This window comes from Mizuhopecten yessoensis, unplaced genomic scaffold (assembly GCF_002113885.1).
Source record: "Mizuhopecten yessoensis strain PY_sf001 unplaced genomic scaffold, ASM211388v2 scaffold5913, whole genome shotgun sequence".
Lineage (NCBI taxonomy): Eukaryota > Metazoa > Mollusca > Bivalvia > Pectinida > Pectinidae > Mizuhopecten > Mizuhopecten yessoensis.
The window spans coordinates 742983-755798 of record NW_018406286.1 but is presented as its reverse complement, the minus strand read 5'-3'; the positions used below and the strand labels follow the sequence as shown (position 1 = coordinate 755798).

Genomic DNA, 12816 nt, shown 5'->3' with positions numbered 1-12816 from the left:
TTTTTCTGTATTTACAGGTGTATACGGATGCTGACATTTTGATTTGTTTACCTACTCGTGTTTTTCTGTATTTACAGGTGTATACGGATGCTGACGTTTTGATTTGTTTACCTACTCGTGTTTTTCTGTATTTACAGGTGTATACGGATGCTGACGTTTTGATTTGTTTACCTACTCGTGTTTTTTCTGTATTTACAGGTGTATACGGATGCTGATGTGACCAATATTGTCCCTGTTGAGAATGTTGAAATCACATGGCCAGACAAGTTTGGACATCTACACACTGACCGCAACTTCCAGGTGTACAGCTGTCTCAGTAAGTCATTATTACAAGGTCATCTCAAGGTTATTGCTAGGTAATTACTTAGTTAATTCAATTAATATGAAAAAGCCATTCAGTCAAGGCCAGTATTTTAGCTGTTGTTTCATTTCAAGGTCAAACTGCTAGCTATTGTATACATTTCAAGGTCAAATTGCTAGCTATTGTGTGCATGTCAAGGGCAAGTTGCTAGCTATTGTTTGTATTTCAAGGTCAGACTGTCGGATATTGTGTGCATTTTAAGGGCAAGTTGCTAGCTATTGTATGTATTTCAAGGTCAGACTGTCGGATATTGTGTGCATTTTTAGGGCAAATTGCTAACTATTGTTTGTATTTTACGGTCAGACTGTCGGATATTATGTGCATTTCAAGGGTAAATTGCTAGCTATTGTTTGTATTTCAAGGTCAGACTATTAGATATTGTGTGCATTTCAAGGTCAAACTGCTAGCTATTGTATACATTTCAAGGTCAAATTGCTAGCTATTGTTTGTATTTCAAGGTCAGACTATTAGATATTGTGTGCATTTCAAGGTCAAACTGCTAGCTATTGTATACTTTTCAAGGTCCAATTGCTAGCTATTGTTTGTATTTCAAGGTCAGACTGCTAGATATTATGTGCATTTCATGTTCAGACCACTTGCTATTGTGTGAATTTCAAGGTCAAGCCACCAGTTCGGTGAATTTCACGGTTAAACTACTAGCTATTGTGTATTTTAAGGTAAGGCTACTTGTTGTTTGTTGATTTATGAAGTATGTCTGATATCCCATTACTCTTATGTAAATGGTAATACTCTCTGTGTCAACATTTTCGTGTTAATAGAAACAGTGCAATTCATACAAAGTGAATCCTTTTGTTGGCAAACCTTTTTTGAAGTGCAAACATTTCTAATACTACATTAATTCACTAATGGTCAGAATTTGATACTTTTGTTGGAGTCTGACTGACCCTGTTACAAATCACAAGTTATATATATATCATTATGGATATCTCAGTCACTACTCCAATAATGTTTGAGAGTAACGTTCATATGTTTTGCACATGTTACAGAATGGATTGCTTCGTAAATGAAATAGTGTTCCTTTAAAGCATGAACCAGAATGGCTAGATTCTTTAAGGTTTAATCTCAATAAATTTTGTCAATCTTAACGATAAAGCTTCAGGGATGTTTTAATACAAACAGGCTATAAAACAACTCTATAAAAAGTTGGAATTTTAATTTGCGTATAAAGTGTTTAGGCGAATAGCACATTAACTCTCATGCAACATCCATCTCATTGAAAATTCGTGGGGAAGAAAATTCGTCTTTTGATTATATTTTTTGCCCGATTGTATAATGCATCACATTATTCATCTTTACAAACTCTGTCATTTAAATATACTGTCCAAAAAACTGGCTTGGTCTGTAGTGTATTTATTACATTTCAAAATGGCGAGACATTTAATTTACTGTCCAAAAAAATATATATAAAACTTCAAACGGACAACACTATCATATGTGTGTAGTATACGCTTGACTGATGTTACTTCATCGCTGAAATGATCACCAGACCGATTTACTGCATAGTAAACCTACACATCCTAATAGCGGCTCACAGCTGATGAGTCGGGCCATACACACTAGAGCCGGGTTGTAGAACGTGATGAATTATAAAATTTCCTATTAATTCATAATGCCTGTGAATGACATGTATGCAATGAGATGGTTTAAAGAATGACGTGTATGAATTCCACAGGAAACACTGTATTTAACTGTGTATAAATAACTGTGATTTAAATTGTACTTACTGCCACAAGGGAACAGAAATATCTGAAGGATCAAGATTAATCTTCAGAGAAATATTTGCGTTTTGAAGTTCATGCAGAATGAATATCTTTTTCCTGCAGATATCACATGATGAATGCCGTGTTATTTTGAGAATAGAGAGCATTTTTTGGTTGTTGCACATTGCAAAAGCAATCCACGTATGCACATCCATGTTGATGGCAAATATCAGAAGTTGAAGCTATTTTGGCTGCTATTATTGTAATGTAAAATCGGGACAGCTTCAGACGTTGATTGTGATTAAGTAGAGTTGTTGGATGGATATACATGCAGAATCCATGCTCAAGCCCAGGAAAATTAATTGGCAGTATCGGCAAACTATAGACGGCTATATTTCATTGGCTGACAGTATTTAGGAATATATGTAGATTTCTCTGGGGAGAAATTCACTTCCTGCTACGTTTTTCAATTTCCTTTTCAAAAATTTAAAGGGAAGTTGATCGTCTAAATTGTTGTGTAAAAATTTCCACTCACTTTTTCCTGAAATAATTCTTAGAACAAAAAATCATTTGTCAATTAAGATAACATAAGGACTTTCTTTTTGATATTTTCTGGGAGTTTATGTATCGATTCTTTGAATTGTTTATCAGTTGTATGATTGCAATGATGTTTTAAAGGAAATGATGTACATTATCTGCGTATAAAAAAATTGCAGCAACAAGATATTGGAGTGAACAATATACACAAGTTTAAACATATAATGGGTCTATAACAGATAAGATGTTATGACAAAGAGGTATTGTGAAACCGTTCAAAGGAACAAATGTTGTATACATATTTAAGTGATTTCTAGGTACATGGACCACTTGTGATAGGAGTCCAGATAATTTATGAACTGATAGTCAACATGATTCTTTAAAAGACTGACGAACACAGACTTTTTGTCAGAAAATTATATCTACAGACGAAGAATCATCACAAACTTTCTGTGAAAGATTCAACCAGAATCTTTGTTTGCTGACGAAACATAAAGAGGAAAGAAATTCTATACAGAATAAGATTATCTAAGTGGAGATACTTAGGGAAGAATTTATACACAGTATCTAAGGTTACTGTGATTGAACTAATGATGAAGTCATTTGGCCTGAATTTTACATTGTTTTCACTACTTTGTGCAGCGGGAATCTTCACGAGTGCGGCCCTGCTGGTACCCCAGGGTTGTGAGTTCCAACACTTGAAGTACAATGAGTGCGCTGCCTACACTTTCTGGAAGGAAAATGCCAACATGACCTGTCGGGACAAGAGCATGTACATGCAGGACTTCTCCATGTTGCTCCCCTGCGATGTCGGCATGTACGCCGGTGTGGAATACGTCTGTTGCAAACCCGCACACACAGGTACGTCAATGTTGTTCTGTTCACATGTTAGGTGTGTGTATTAATCACCCTTTAAAACGTTTGTTTCTTTGTCATACATACTTTTTCTAGTCAACTCATTCAGCCCTTAGTGTCTTTAGGGGTCAATGAGTTTAAGAGCAATACTTTGTCTCCTTCCCCTAGAATTGACCAGTGAAAATAAATGTTTTGGTTAAAAAGACCTTTGTAAATTGTTTATGACTATCACCATTAAATAATGGAGGTTGTTCAAACAACATGAAGGATGTTGGCTGTCTACAAGACAAGCAAGGTAGGTACACGGAGGGAGACCTTGTTCATGATTCTGTGACATATTGCTGAAATTGTATATTATATTAATTCAGCTTTGATATCTTGCAAAATTTGTTTTTGGCACATTCAGTCTCAATCTGATCACGTTTTAAGTACATCACAAGTTGACATTTATCTTAATACAGTTTTCTTATCAGTAGATATTACGTAATCCTTCGGTGTTCATATAGAGAGAGTTCAGTGTCGTTCTTCAGAGTCGGTTGATATTTACGATTACACAGCATTATCCCTTCATTAAATTACTGTAAAGAATGTTTTTTGAAGGGTTCTAATTTTCCCTATTTTTGTGGTAATAGTTTCCCCCCCCCCCCAAAAAAAAGTACCAAATTCATGACAAATAAATCTATCTTTACCTTAGCAGCTTGTGCTATATGGCCACTAGACTCGAAATCTGAAAAATAGATCCAGCGAAATAGATAACTCTTACACCCCTGAAGACACATTTGAACTCTTCCAATTTAAAGGTTGGAATATATAGTTCATTATGAAATTTCAGGGGTGAATGACCAGGTGAGATAATCTAACTGTTACTGCCAGACTAGTCATTATACTGAAATATCAATGGCTGGTATACTGGGGCCGTGCAGACAGTTTATGTTTGCCAGACATGCAAGTTTTCCATCACTTTTCGTCAAAGTGTCTCGGCAACCGGTACTGGAGGGAATGTCCTTTACAAGCATAATCTGTGGTCAGGACTGCATAGAACACATGCTATCAAGCATTTCATTGACTATGACTCATTAAAGCTCTGGAGATTGGCTAAGATTAGTTGCCACAAGTTTCCTGATGTCAGAGATGTGTGTCGGTTTACAATGATGAGGTAATCTGATGACAGTGGTACGTGTGTTTCTATCAGGACAAGCTGATAGATCTTCGGTAAATCCTTAGAAGATGAAGTAATCCTGATTAGTTCTATGTGATCAATATTACGAGGCCCCAAAGATAGCCCGACCAATTGATTTCTTTGAGAGTATATTTTCGTAGATTATGTTTTTCTTAATGACTTGGGGTACCATGATTACATGGGTATATTCCAGCTGAAAAGTTATTACAACATTAAATCAATAACACTTCGTATTTATAACATATATGTAAATATAAAGTAAGTCCACAGTATATAGGAATACATGAAAAAAACTGTATAAGAAAGTTTGCTCCCTTTTAAGTACTTGCGATATTATTATACAAAAAATGGGGTAAGTGTGACGATATTTTTACCAAACAATTAAAGAATATAATTCTTTTGGATGAATGTAAAGGGAAAGCATGTTTATATATACCATCTATGTACTAGGGGGTACAATGATTTACACAAGTTGAGAGATCGTTTCCTAATCTTTCTGTCTTTCATATATACAATTTATGGCCTGATTAGGAATATCTTGTTCAAGGTAAATGTAATATAGAAATCAATATTGTAGAAAGACAACAAATCAAATTGCAACTAATTTTAATCCATTTAATAAAAAAAACCATTTAAAGTAAATTAAGGATACAAGTAACCTCTTTTGTGCTGTGAAGACAGAAGATCTTACTGTACGACAGGCATGCAGGGTTTATGGTGAGGGGAGGAAACCCGGCTTTGTATAAATGTGTAATACTGGTGGAGTTTTCATACTCAAGGGAGTTGTTATCTAAATGGGTTGTTTGTAGACTGTCTGAAGGCTTTGTCCGCAACACAATTGCTTAATTTTAATAGCCGATGGTCAGACAACATTGTGGTGGTCAGTCTGGTATATGAATAGATTTATATGTTCCTTGGTCAATAAAGTCTTGTGACCATTGATTTTGGCTGATGTTTTAATTTGGTCAAGTTGGGTCAGCTTAACTTGGGAGAAAAAACAACCAGGAGAATATAAATACTGTAGCACACATTTTAGATAGGAGAATTTGGTTATTGAGAATAAAAATCTGAAAATTTCCTCTAGGAGTAAAGTTTATTTTTTCTAAAATATCATTTAAACTGCAGAATGTAAGTTTCTGTTATTTGAAATTTTCTATTTATCAGAGTTGAAATAATCTACTGAAGAAGGAAAAAGATGCAAACTTCCTCATTTCTTTCCAATTCCCAATAAATCTCGTCAATGATTTTTGGGTTGTAAGTTTAACCCTGTCACCCCTATGTGACTTTAGTAGACTCTACCATGCATTGATCTGGAAGAGTCCATTATGATCTACAGTGGTGAAAGGGTTAAAGATATTGTTATGAATAATAATCATGACATGGGCAGGTCAAATTCCCTGTTCAGAGCGATATGTGGTCTCAGAGATTTTGATGTGTGATAAAATCGAAATCTGTTCATTTAAAGTTTCCTTGTAGACTTTTCCATTATTGCATCATCATGAGTCTATACTATTTATTCCTTGTTGTTATGATGTGCTATCTGTATCATTTACTAATGAATGTATAGAATTATTTAACTCATTCACCCCTGAAGTTTCATAATGAACTATTCCAACCTTTGAATTGGAAGAGTTCAAATGTATTTTAAGGGGTGATCGAGTTAAGTGTTTGTCTGGAGAAAAGTCTAAAATTACATCATATACATATGATCACCTGCTCGTATTTTAAGGAAAAAGTGAAAAGGTTTCACAGGTAAATTACGACGTTCAGAGCATCCTTATCAGTTCGTGAATAAGGATGGGGACATCTTCAAAATCACTCAACCATGTCATATTAGCTAACATTGGTATATCATTGGTTCAGCTTCAACGATTTTCTGTATGTTCGTATTATATATTTTTGAAGGAAGTAAGTAATTTATTCCATAAGTGGATTTTGATGTTTATGTGATTACCTGGACCTGTTTTGTGTCAAAGTATGTAGACTGCAGGCAGTAACAGCCCTACCTCAGAATATGTATTGATGGTACTCAATCATTATAAAGTTTTCATAAAAATACTGTACCTATTACAATTGAAATTACTTTGTTTAGGTAAATTTTTATTTATTTACTTTTTGCATATATCTAATTTAAAATTTTGGCATCAGTCTTAAATTTTATTTGATTAATTGCAATGTTTATATAAAAATTTGTTATGACAGCTCGTTCTTCATCTGTTTTACTACCTGTTTAGCTGGTATAAACACAGGAATGAATTTAAATTCATTTTTAATTTATTTGAGATATCATTAAAGGTTCCGAAATATATGTAACTAAGTTCCTTTTCTTAATTTATTTCTGTGGTTTCAAGTTTTATTCATCAAAGAACCTGTTTATCTTAAATTTTATTATCATGGTGAGTGCAGTGTTGATTGTATGAGGTGATTAATGTGTGTCCCTGATTGGAATTTGGACGGAATGCCTGAGGGTTCTTAAACTTGTTGTGTTAAAAGGACATTGAAGACACCAATATTGAAACTGTACGGAGAAACTTAGACTGGCTGCCAGCCCCTAACTTTTTATGAAGAATTTCTCAGCTGCATTTTACTACTAGCTTATCTCCCCCTAGTTTAGAACTTAGAATCAGACATCCAAGTGATCAAAATTGTTTGAGTTCAACTTTTTTCTTTATATTTCAATATTCTAGAGACGGTGGCCAGTCTAGGGGAAACTGTTCAGTCAAAAAATCCTTATTTACCCAGTGAGAATTCCACCCTTCTCATTCGAGTTCTCTGTAATTGTAATGATAACTTCTCCTTCATTACGGAAAGTGAAAAGATGAACATTAAACTGCAGTATCAACTTCCTTGTTCTCAGCTATGTTGCCAGTATTGTAAAACTACACTTGGAATCTGTATTCTTTTCTATTTTGGTTGTTTCTCTGTAGGCCCATCGTTAGTTTAACCCTTTCACCCCTAGGAAACTTTAGTAGACTCTACCATACATTTATCTGGATGAGTCCATTATGGTCTACAGTGGTGAAAGGGATAACGACTGTTACTGGTTTAAGTGTCATGTTACAGTGCTCAGGTTATGATATTTTGGTGAGATTGCACTTTAATATTGACTTATCATCTGTCGACACGACTGTCATGTGATAATATGAGCTCTTTTGGGGATGCAAAACCCTGACCAACAAACAACTTGCACCAATAATTATTAGATTGAGTACCTCTAACATGACATTGGAACGTTACCGAATCAAAGACTGGGCAAGTCTAGTTTAAATATGTAGGGGTGAATGAGTTAAGTTATAGTGTGTAATTAAAATGCATAGAAGAATATTCAAATGTTCAACTGTTGGAATTTAGAAGAAAAAAATTTGACTCCATTGGGTTGCGATGAATCTGGTTTTGACAGGCCTTTTTCCTGCTACAGTCTCAGTGTTGGAATCGCATGGATTTCTACTGGTGCAATGCTCGCCTAGAACTCCAGACCTGTAAAGTTGTATTGATTTTCCGACTCCTGCTACAGTCCTGGTAATGCTTCCATGTCTCATCTGGTAAGGTGAATCACGGGTTATGTAATGCGTCAACAGGTCGTTTTAATTTCAGATGCAGAGGCCCGTTATGTATCGTTTACGAGTACGAAAACTGAGGTCTTGTTAAATGGTCTCTTGTCTGGATTCTTCGAAATGTTTCTTTTATAATAAATTTTGATTTAATTGAATTGAAACTAGGCCTTAGAGATTAGATTAAAATTGGCCTTAGAGATTACACAAGTATAGATATTCTCTGTCTAGAACAACCAACTTATACACGAGTACCACTTTCTTTTTATTAGCAACCTGTAAGATATAAAGATGGATTTTGGTCTTTCTCTCATGGATAGCTTCAAAAGACAGAATTTAGACTGTAATATTATTCAGTTTTGAAACATGAAGAAATTTTCCAGGACTGTTCCGCTGCGACTATCCAGTAACCTCCCATCCTGTTGTCTCTCTATCCATCTGTCTTCCTCTCCAACCTCAGTCACCTCTCAGTTCCAGTTACCTCCCATCCTGTTGTCTCTCTATCCATCTGTCTTCCTCTCCGACCAGTCACCTCTCTGTTCCAGTTACCTCCCATCCTGTTGTCTCTCTATCCATCTGCCTTCCTCTCCGACCAGTCACCTCTCTGTTCCAGTTACCTCCCATCCTGTTGTCTCTCTATCCATCTGTCTTCCTCTCCGACCAGTTGTACCATTCTATCCACTACTAATCTGGTTGTCTCACAGACCAGCCAGTTCTAATTAAGTTGTACCATTCTATCCACTACTAAGTTGGTTGTCTCACAGTCCCGCCATTAATTTGGAGAACTGTTTACCCTAGCATTAGATACAATTTGTAGAGTATAGTATAATCTAAATACGTATAGCTAGACGTCTGGATTAACAGAAATCATCCAGTAGATATACAGGGAAGTCTTTGGTATTGCATCATTTTCCAATTTGATTCATTGTTAATTAGCTTTTATTTTTTTAATGTGAATTCATTTAACGCTCAATTTTGATAAAAATTGACATCCTGTTAGAGAATGTTAGAGCGATCACTTTTCATCCAAGCTTAAAAGTTTTACATAATTCCCATGGACACAAGGGTAATTTTTTTCCATAACAGAAATTGTTCTTACCAAGTAACCCATCATGGTTAGAAATTATAATACTATTAATAATTAACTAATAATAATTAATAATTATAAATAAATATTACAAGAGAACCTTTGTGCTGAATTTCATCAGTTTATGGCAAGAAATGAAGCCAGGAAAATTGATTTTTTCCAAAGGTAAATTTACATAGAATCCAATGGGGAAAATGACGTACCGTGAAGACTTATGACATGTCAATGTATGTGAAACCTTCAGAAATTGTTTTTAGTAAAATTACAAGTTTGGTTAAATAATTTAGAATGTTAGAAAAAATTCAGTGAATACTGGTAAATGTGATGTAAAATTTTACAGGAAAAAATATTGCGACAAATATCCGATGTTATTGGGAGTAGATAAGACGAGTAGGAAATGTAGTAGGATTTTAATTGATCTTCGCTGCCGCAGATTTGGACTTGTTGAGCCGAATATAGTTGTTGATTTGAACAGTGAATGCTATCGACCTGTCCCGCGTTGTTGAATGCGGAAACCAATAGCTCAAGTTGTGTATGTTGTACGTTTGGATCAATATATTGAACCACGCTCTGGCTCTGACTGGAACTGAGTCACGAGACACTCGGTGTGTCGCTATGACTACACTTACATCATTAAAGCGTGCAGAGAACAAAAAAGCTGATGATGATGCCAGGGTATCTATTTATTAGACCTGGGCCACGATTAATCGACCACCGAAGCGTTGGGACCCCAATTGACATTTACATCACATGCTACACAGTTCCTTCATCCTTTCTGAGATAACAAATTACGTACCAGACTGCGTAGGATATAAAAAATAATTATTATAAAAATGATTTATTCTGTGCAGCTCCCCATTGAACCTGTCATGTCTGTACATCCCTTTGGAGCGTCTCGGGTTTGAGATCTGGAATGAGACATCTGGTTTAGTTTACAGGCAGAGAAATAGGCACTACTGTATACTGGGAAATTGTCACCGCTGTTTAACATTCCACTTTTTTGCCCTCCACCATAAGGATGAATATTTCTCTCATTTCCGTGTGTAAAGATAGAGCTGTCATGCAGAGTTACTAAAGAGAGGGGTGTAAGAAATTTCGATCTTACACCACGTTTCACGAGAAGCAAAGCCTGGGGTTTTACCAAATTTGAAAACCCCTCTGGTGGAATTTCCCTATCCTTCAGCCCTGGGCAGGAAAGAGTCTTATTATCCTGACAGTGAATAGAAGGACCCAAATTACTATATAAAGTCATTACTTGTGAAGGGCAAATTTAACACTGGGCATATACAGATATTTTTATCAAAGGCAAACATTGCAGAAACAACGAACAAGAACAGGTGTAAAAAAAACCCATTATTGGATATTTGATTTTCTCATAGATTGAAACCAGTTCATAACATTTGAAAGGTGCCATCAAATGAAAAATAGATAATTTGAAATAAATTAGAAGGAAGTTTCTGGTTTGTTCATCAGCAATATGGTATTAAGATGAATGTAAAATGTAATTGACTTAGAATTTCGTTGACTGACTGATTTATAGAGATGATTTTTAGAGATGATTTTTAAATTTCGGTCAAAATCGCTTGGAGCTTTCTGCCAGAGTTCTGGTATTGAATATTAGTAAGGAATTATTCATCATTTCTAAATTTGGAACTCGACAACAGACAGGTACAATGATTTATTACGATATTTAAAACATTGATTTTTTTTCTGCCATATCTGAAGGGGGTTTGTCCAGCTAATATTTGTTCTGGGTTTTCCGTGGTCCCGCTAAACAATTGGAGTCTGTCGTTATTGGGTCGGAAACATCATCTCTCCTGTCAATTTGTTATACCAGTATTGGTCGTGAATCACTGCATGTATTACATTTCCTCAGGCTCCCAGGCCTGGTTCTGTTGCTTTCCATATTTAGGGCCTTACTGTAGTGTTTTCATATGGCATACCTGATTGCTTTGTTTATTAATAGCCTGGTTATAGACTGGCTACCAGCCCCTACATGTTTATGAAGAATTTCTCAGCTGTATTTTGCTACTAGCTTATCTCCCCATAGTTTAGAATATAACAGACATCCAAGTGATCAAATTTGTTTTAATTAAACTTTTTTTTCTTAATAATTCAATATTTTAGAGACAGTGGCCAGTCTAGCCTGGTTAGCGTTAAGTTGTTTTTGTGTATTGGCGAAAAGGTGATTTTGCTGCTCATGTCTGGATGCGATAAAGACATTTTTCTGGTAAATATTTTTGGATTGAGTGACAAAAAGCATGAAAATACAGTGAATTTATGTTTTTAACCCATTCTTCACTTCTAAAAACACATTTGAACTTTCCAAATCAAAGAGTGGGCAAGTCTAGTTTAGATATTTAGGGGTGAATGACTTAGCTGTAGTGTGTTGTTTTGAGGCAGTCATTAAGAAATCAAATTCCAGGGGGGGGGGTAACTGTATTTACTTAAAATTGGCAAAAGAAAGTTTGCCTGTAGAGGAACAAGGATCCTTATACTAAGCACCCACATTTTACTACCAGACGAGACTCCTTAACTCATTCACCCCTGAAGACACATTTGAACTCTAGATGGGAATAGTTCATTATGAAACTTCAGGGGTGAATGAGTTTAACTAACCAGGCTGTGACAAATGAGTCCTGATGTCTGATATCATCAAGAAAATATCAAATTACCCAGAATGTAAACTTACCACCGGACCTCGCTATTGCTTTAAAATGGAAATTACAATAAATTTTGAGGAATTTCCACATGTGTTGAAGGGTCACTTGGTTCCTTAACTTGAAAGGACACTAGACTCTCCTTCCTTATTACCTATGATATCCATTCTGTAATTAACTCCCCTTCCTTATTACTTACGATATCCATTCTGTTATTAACTCCCCTTCCTTATTACCTACGATATCGATTCTGTAATTAACTCCCCTTCCTTATTACCTACGATATCCATTCTGTAATAACTCCCCTTCCTTATTACCTACGATATTCATTCTGTAATTAACTCCCCTTCCTTATTACCTGCGATATCCATTCTGTAATTAACTCCCCTTACTTATTACCTGCGATATCCATTCTGTAATTAAAGAAATATGGGCAATCGTAGTTTGTTCTACTTACTGTTCTACTTGAAATTCAAACTGCCTTTGATAATTTAAAACTTCAAAAATTCCTGTGTTGTGATGCTGTTTTGTACATGTTAACGTAAGTAATGTTACTTATATTTACATGTACAAAACAACATGACAACATCTCTTATTACTCTCACAATAGAAAATTTACCACTATCGGTGTTATGAAATAGAACCACTATAATACAACTGAGGTCAAAACATCATACAAATCAGGTTCATGGTTCCAAGGGCAGATATTTCTCAGATCTGTCAAATGACCTCTGACCTTTAGATGCTCAACAGCCCACATTTTGCATTGCCTCAACCTGATGAAAGAAACCAAAGCCTTATTTCTGTAGTGTAATAAAGGTGGAGAGATATATCACCCAGCTCTGGGCTATGTAGGATTTTCAC

The 12816-nt window shown here is 35.4% G+C and overlaps 1 protein-coding gene across 2 annotated transcripts in view; it reads left to right on the top strand.

Moving 5' to 3' along the window:
• LOC110451283 (amyloid beta A4 protein-like) overlaps window positions 1-12816 on the top strand; it is a 59735-nt gene that overhangs the window by 17505 nt on the left and 29414 nt on the right. For both annotated transcript variants that reach the window (XM_021499208.1, XM_021499207.1), the window contains exons 3-4: window positions 199-316; window positions 3262-3480. In XM_021499208.1, the coding sequence (XP_021354883.1) occupies window positions 199-316; window positions 3262-3480 (337 nt within the window). The remainder of the gene's footprint in view (window positions 1-198; window positions 317-3261; window positions 3481-12816) is intronic.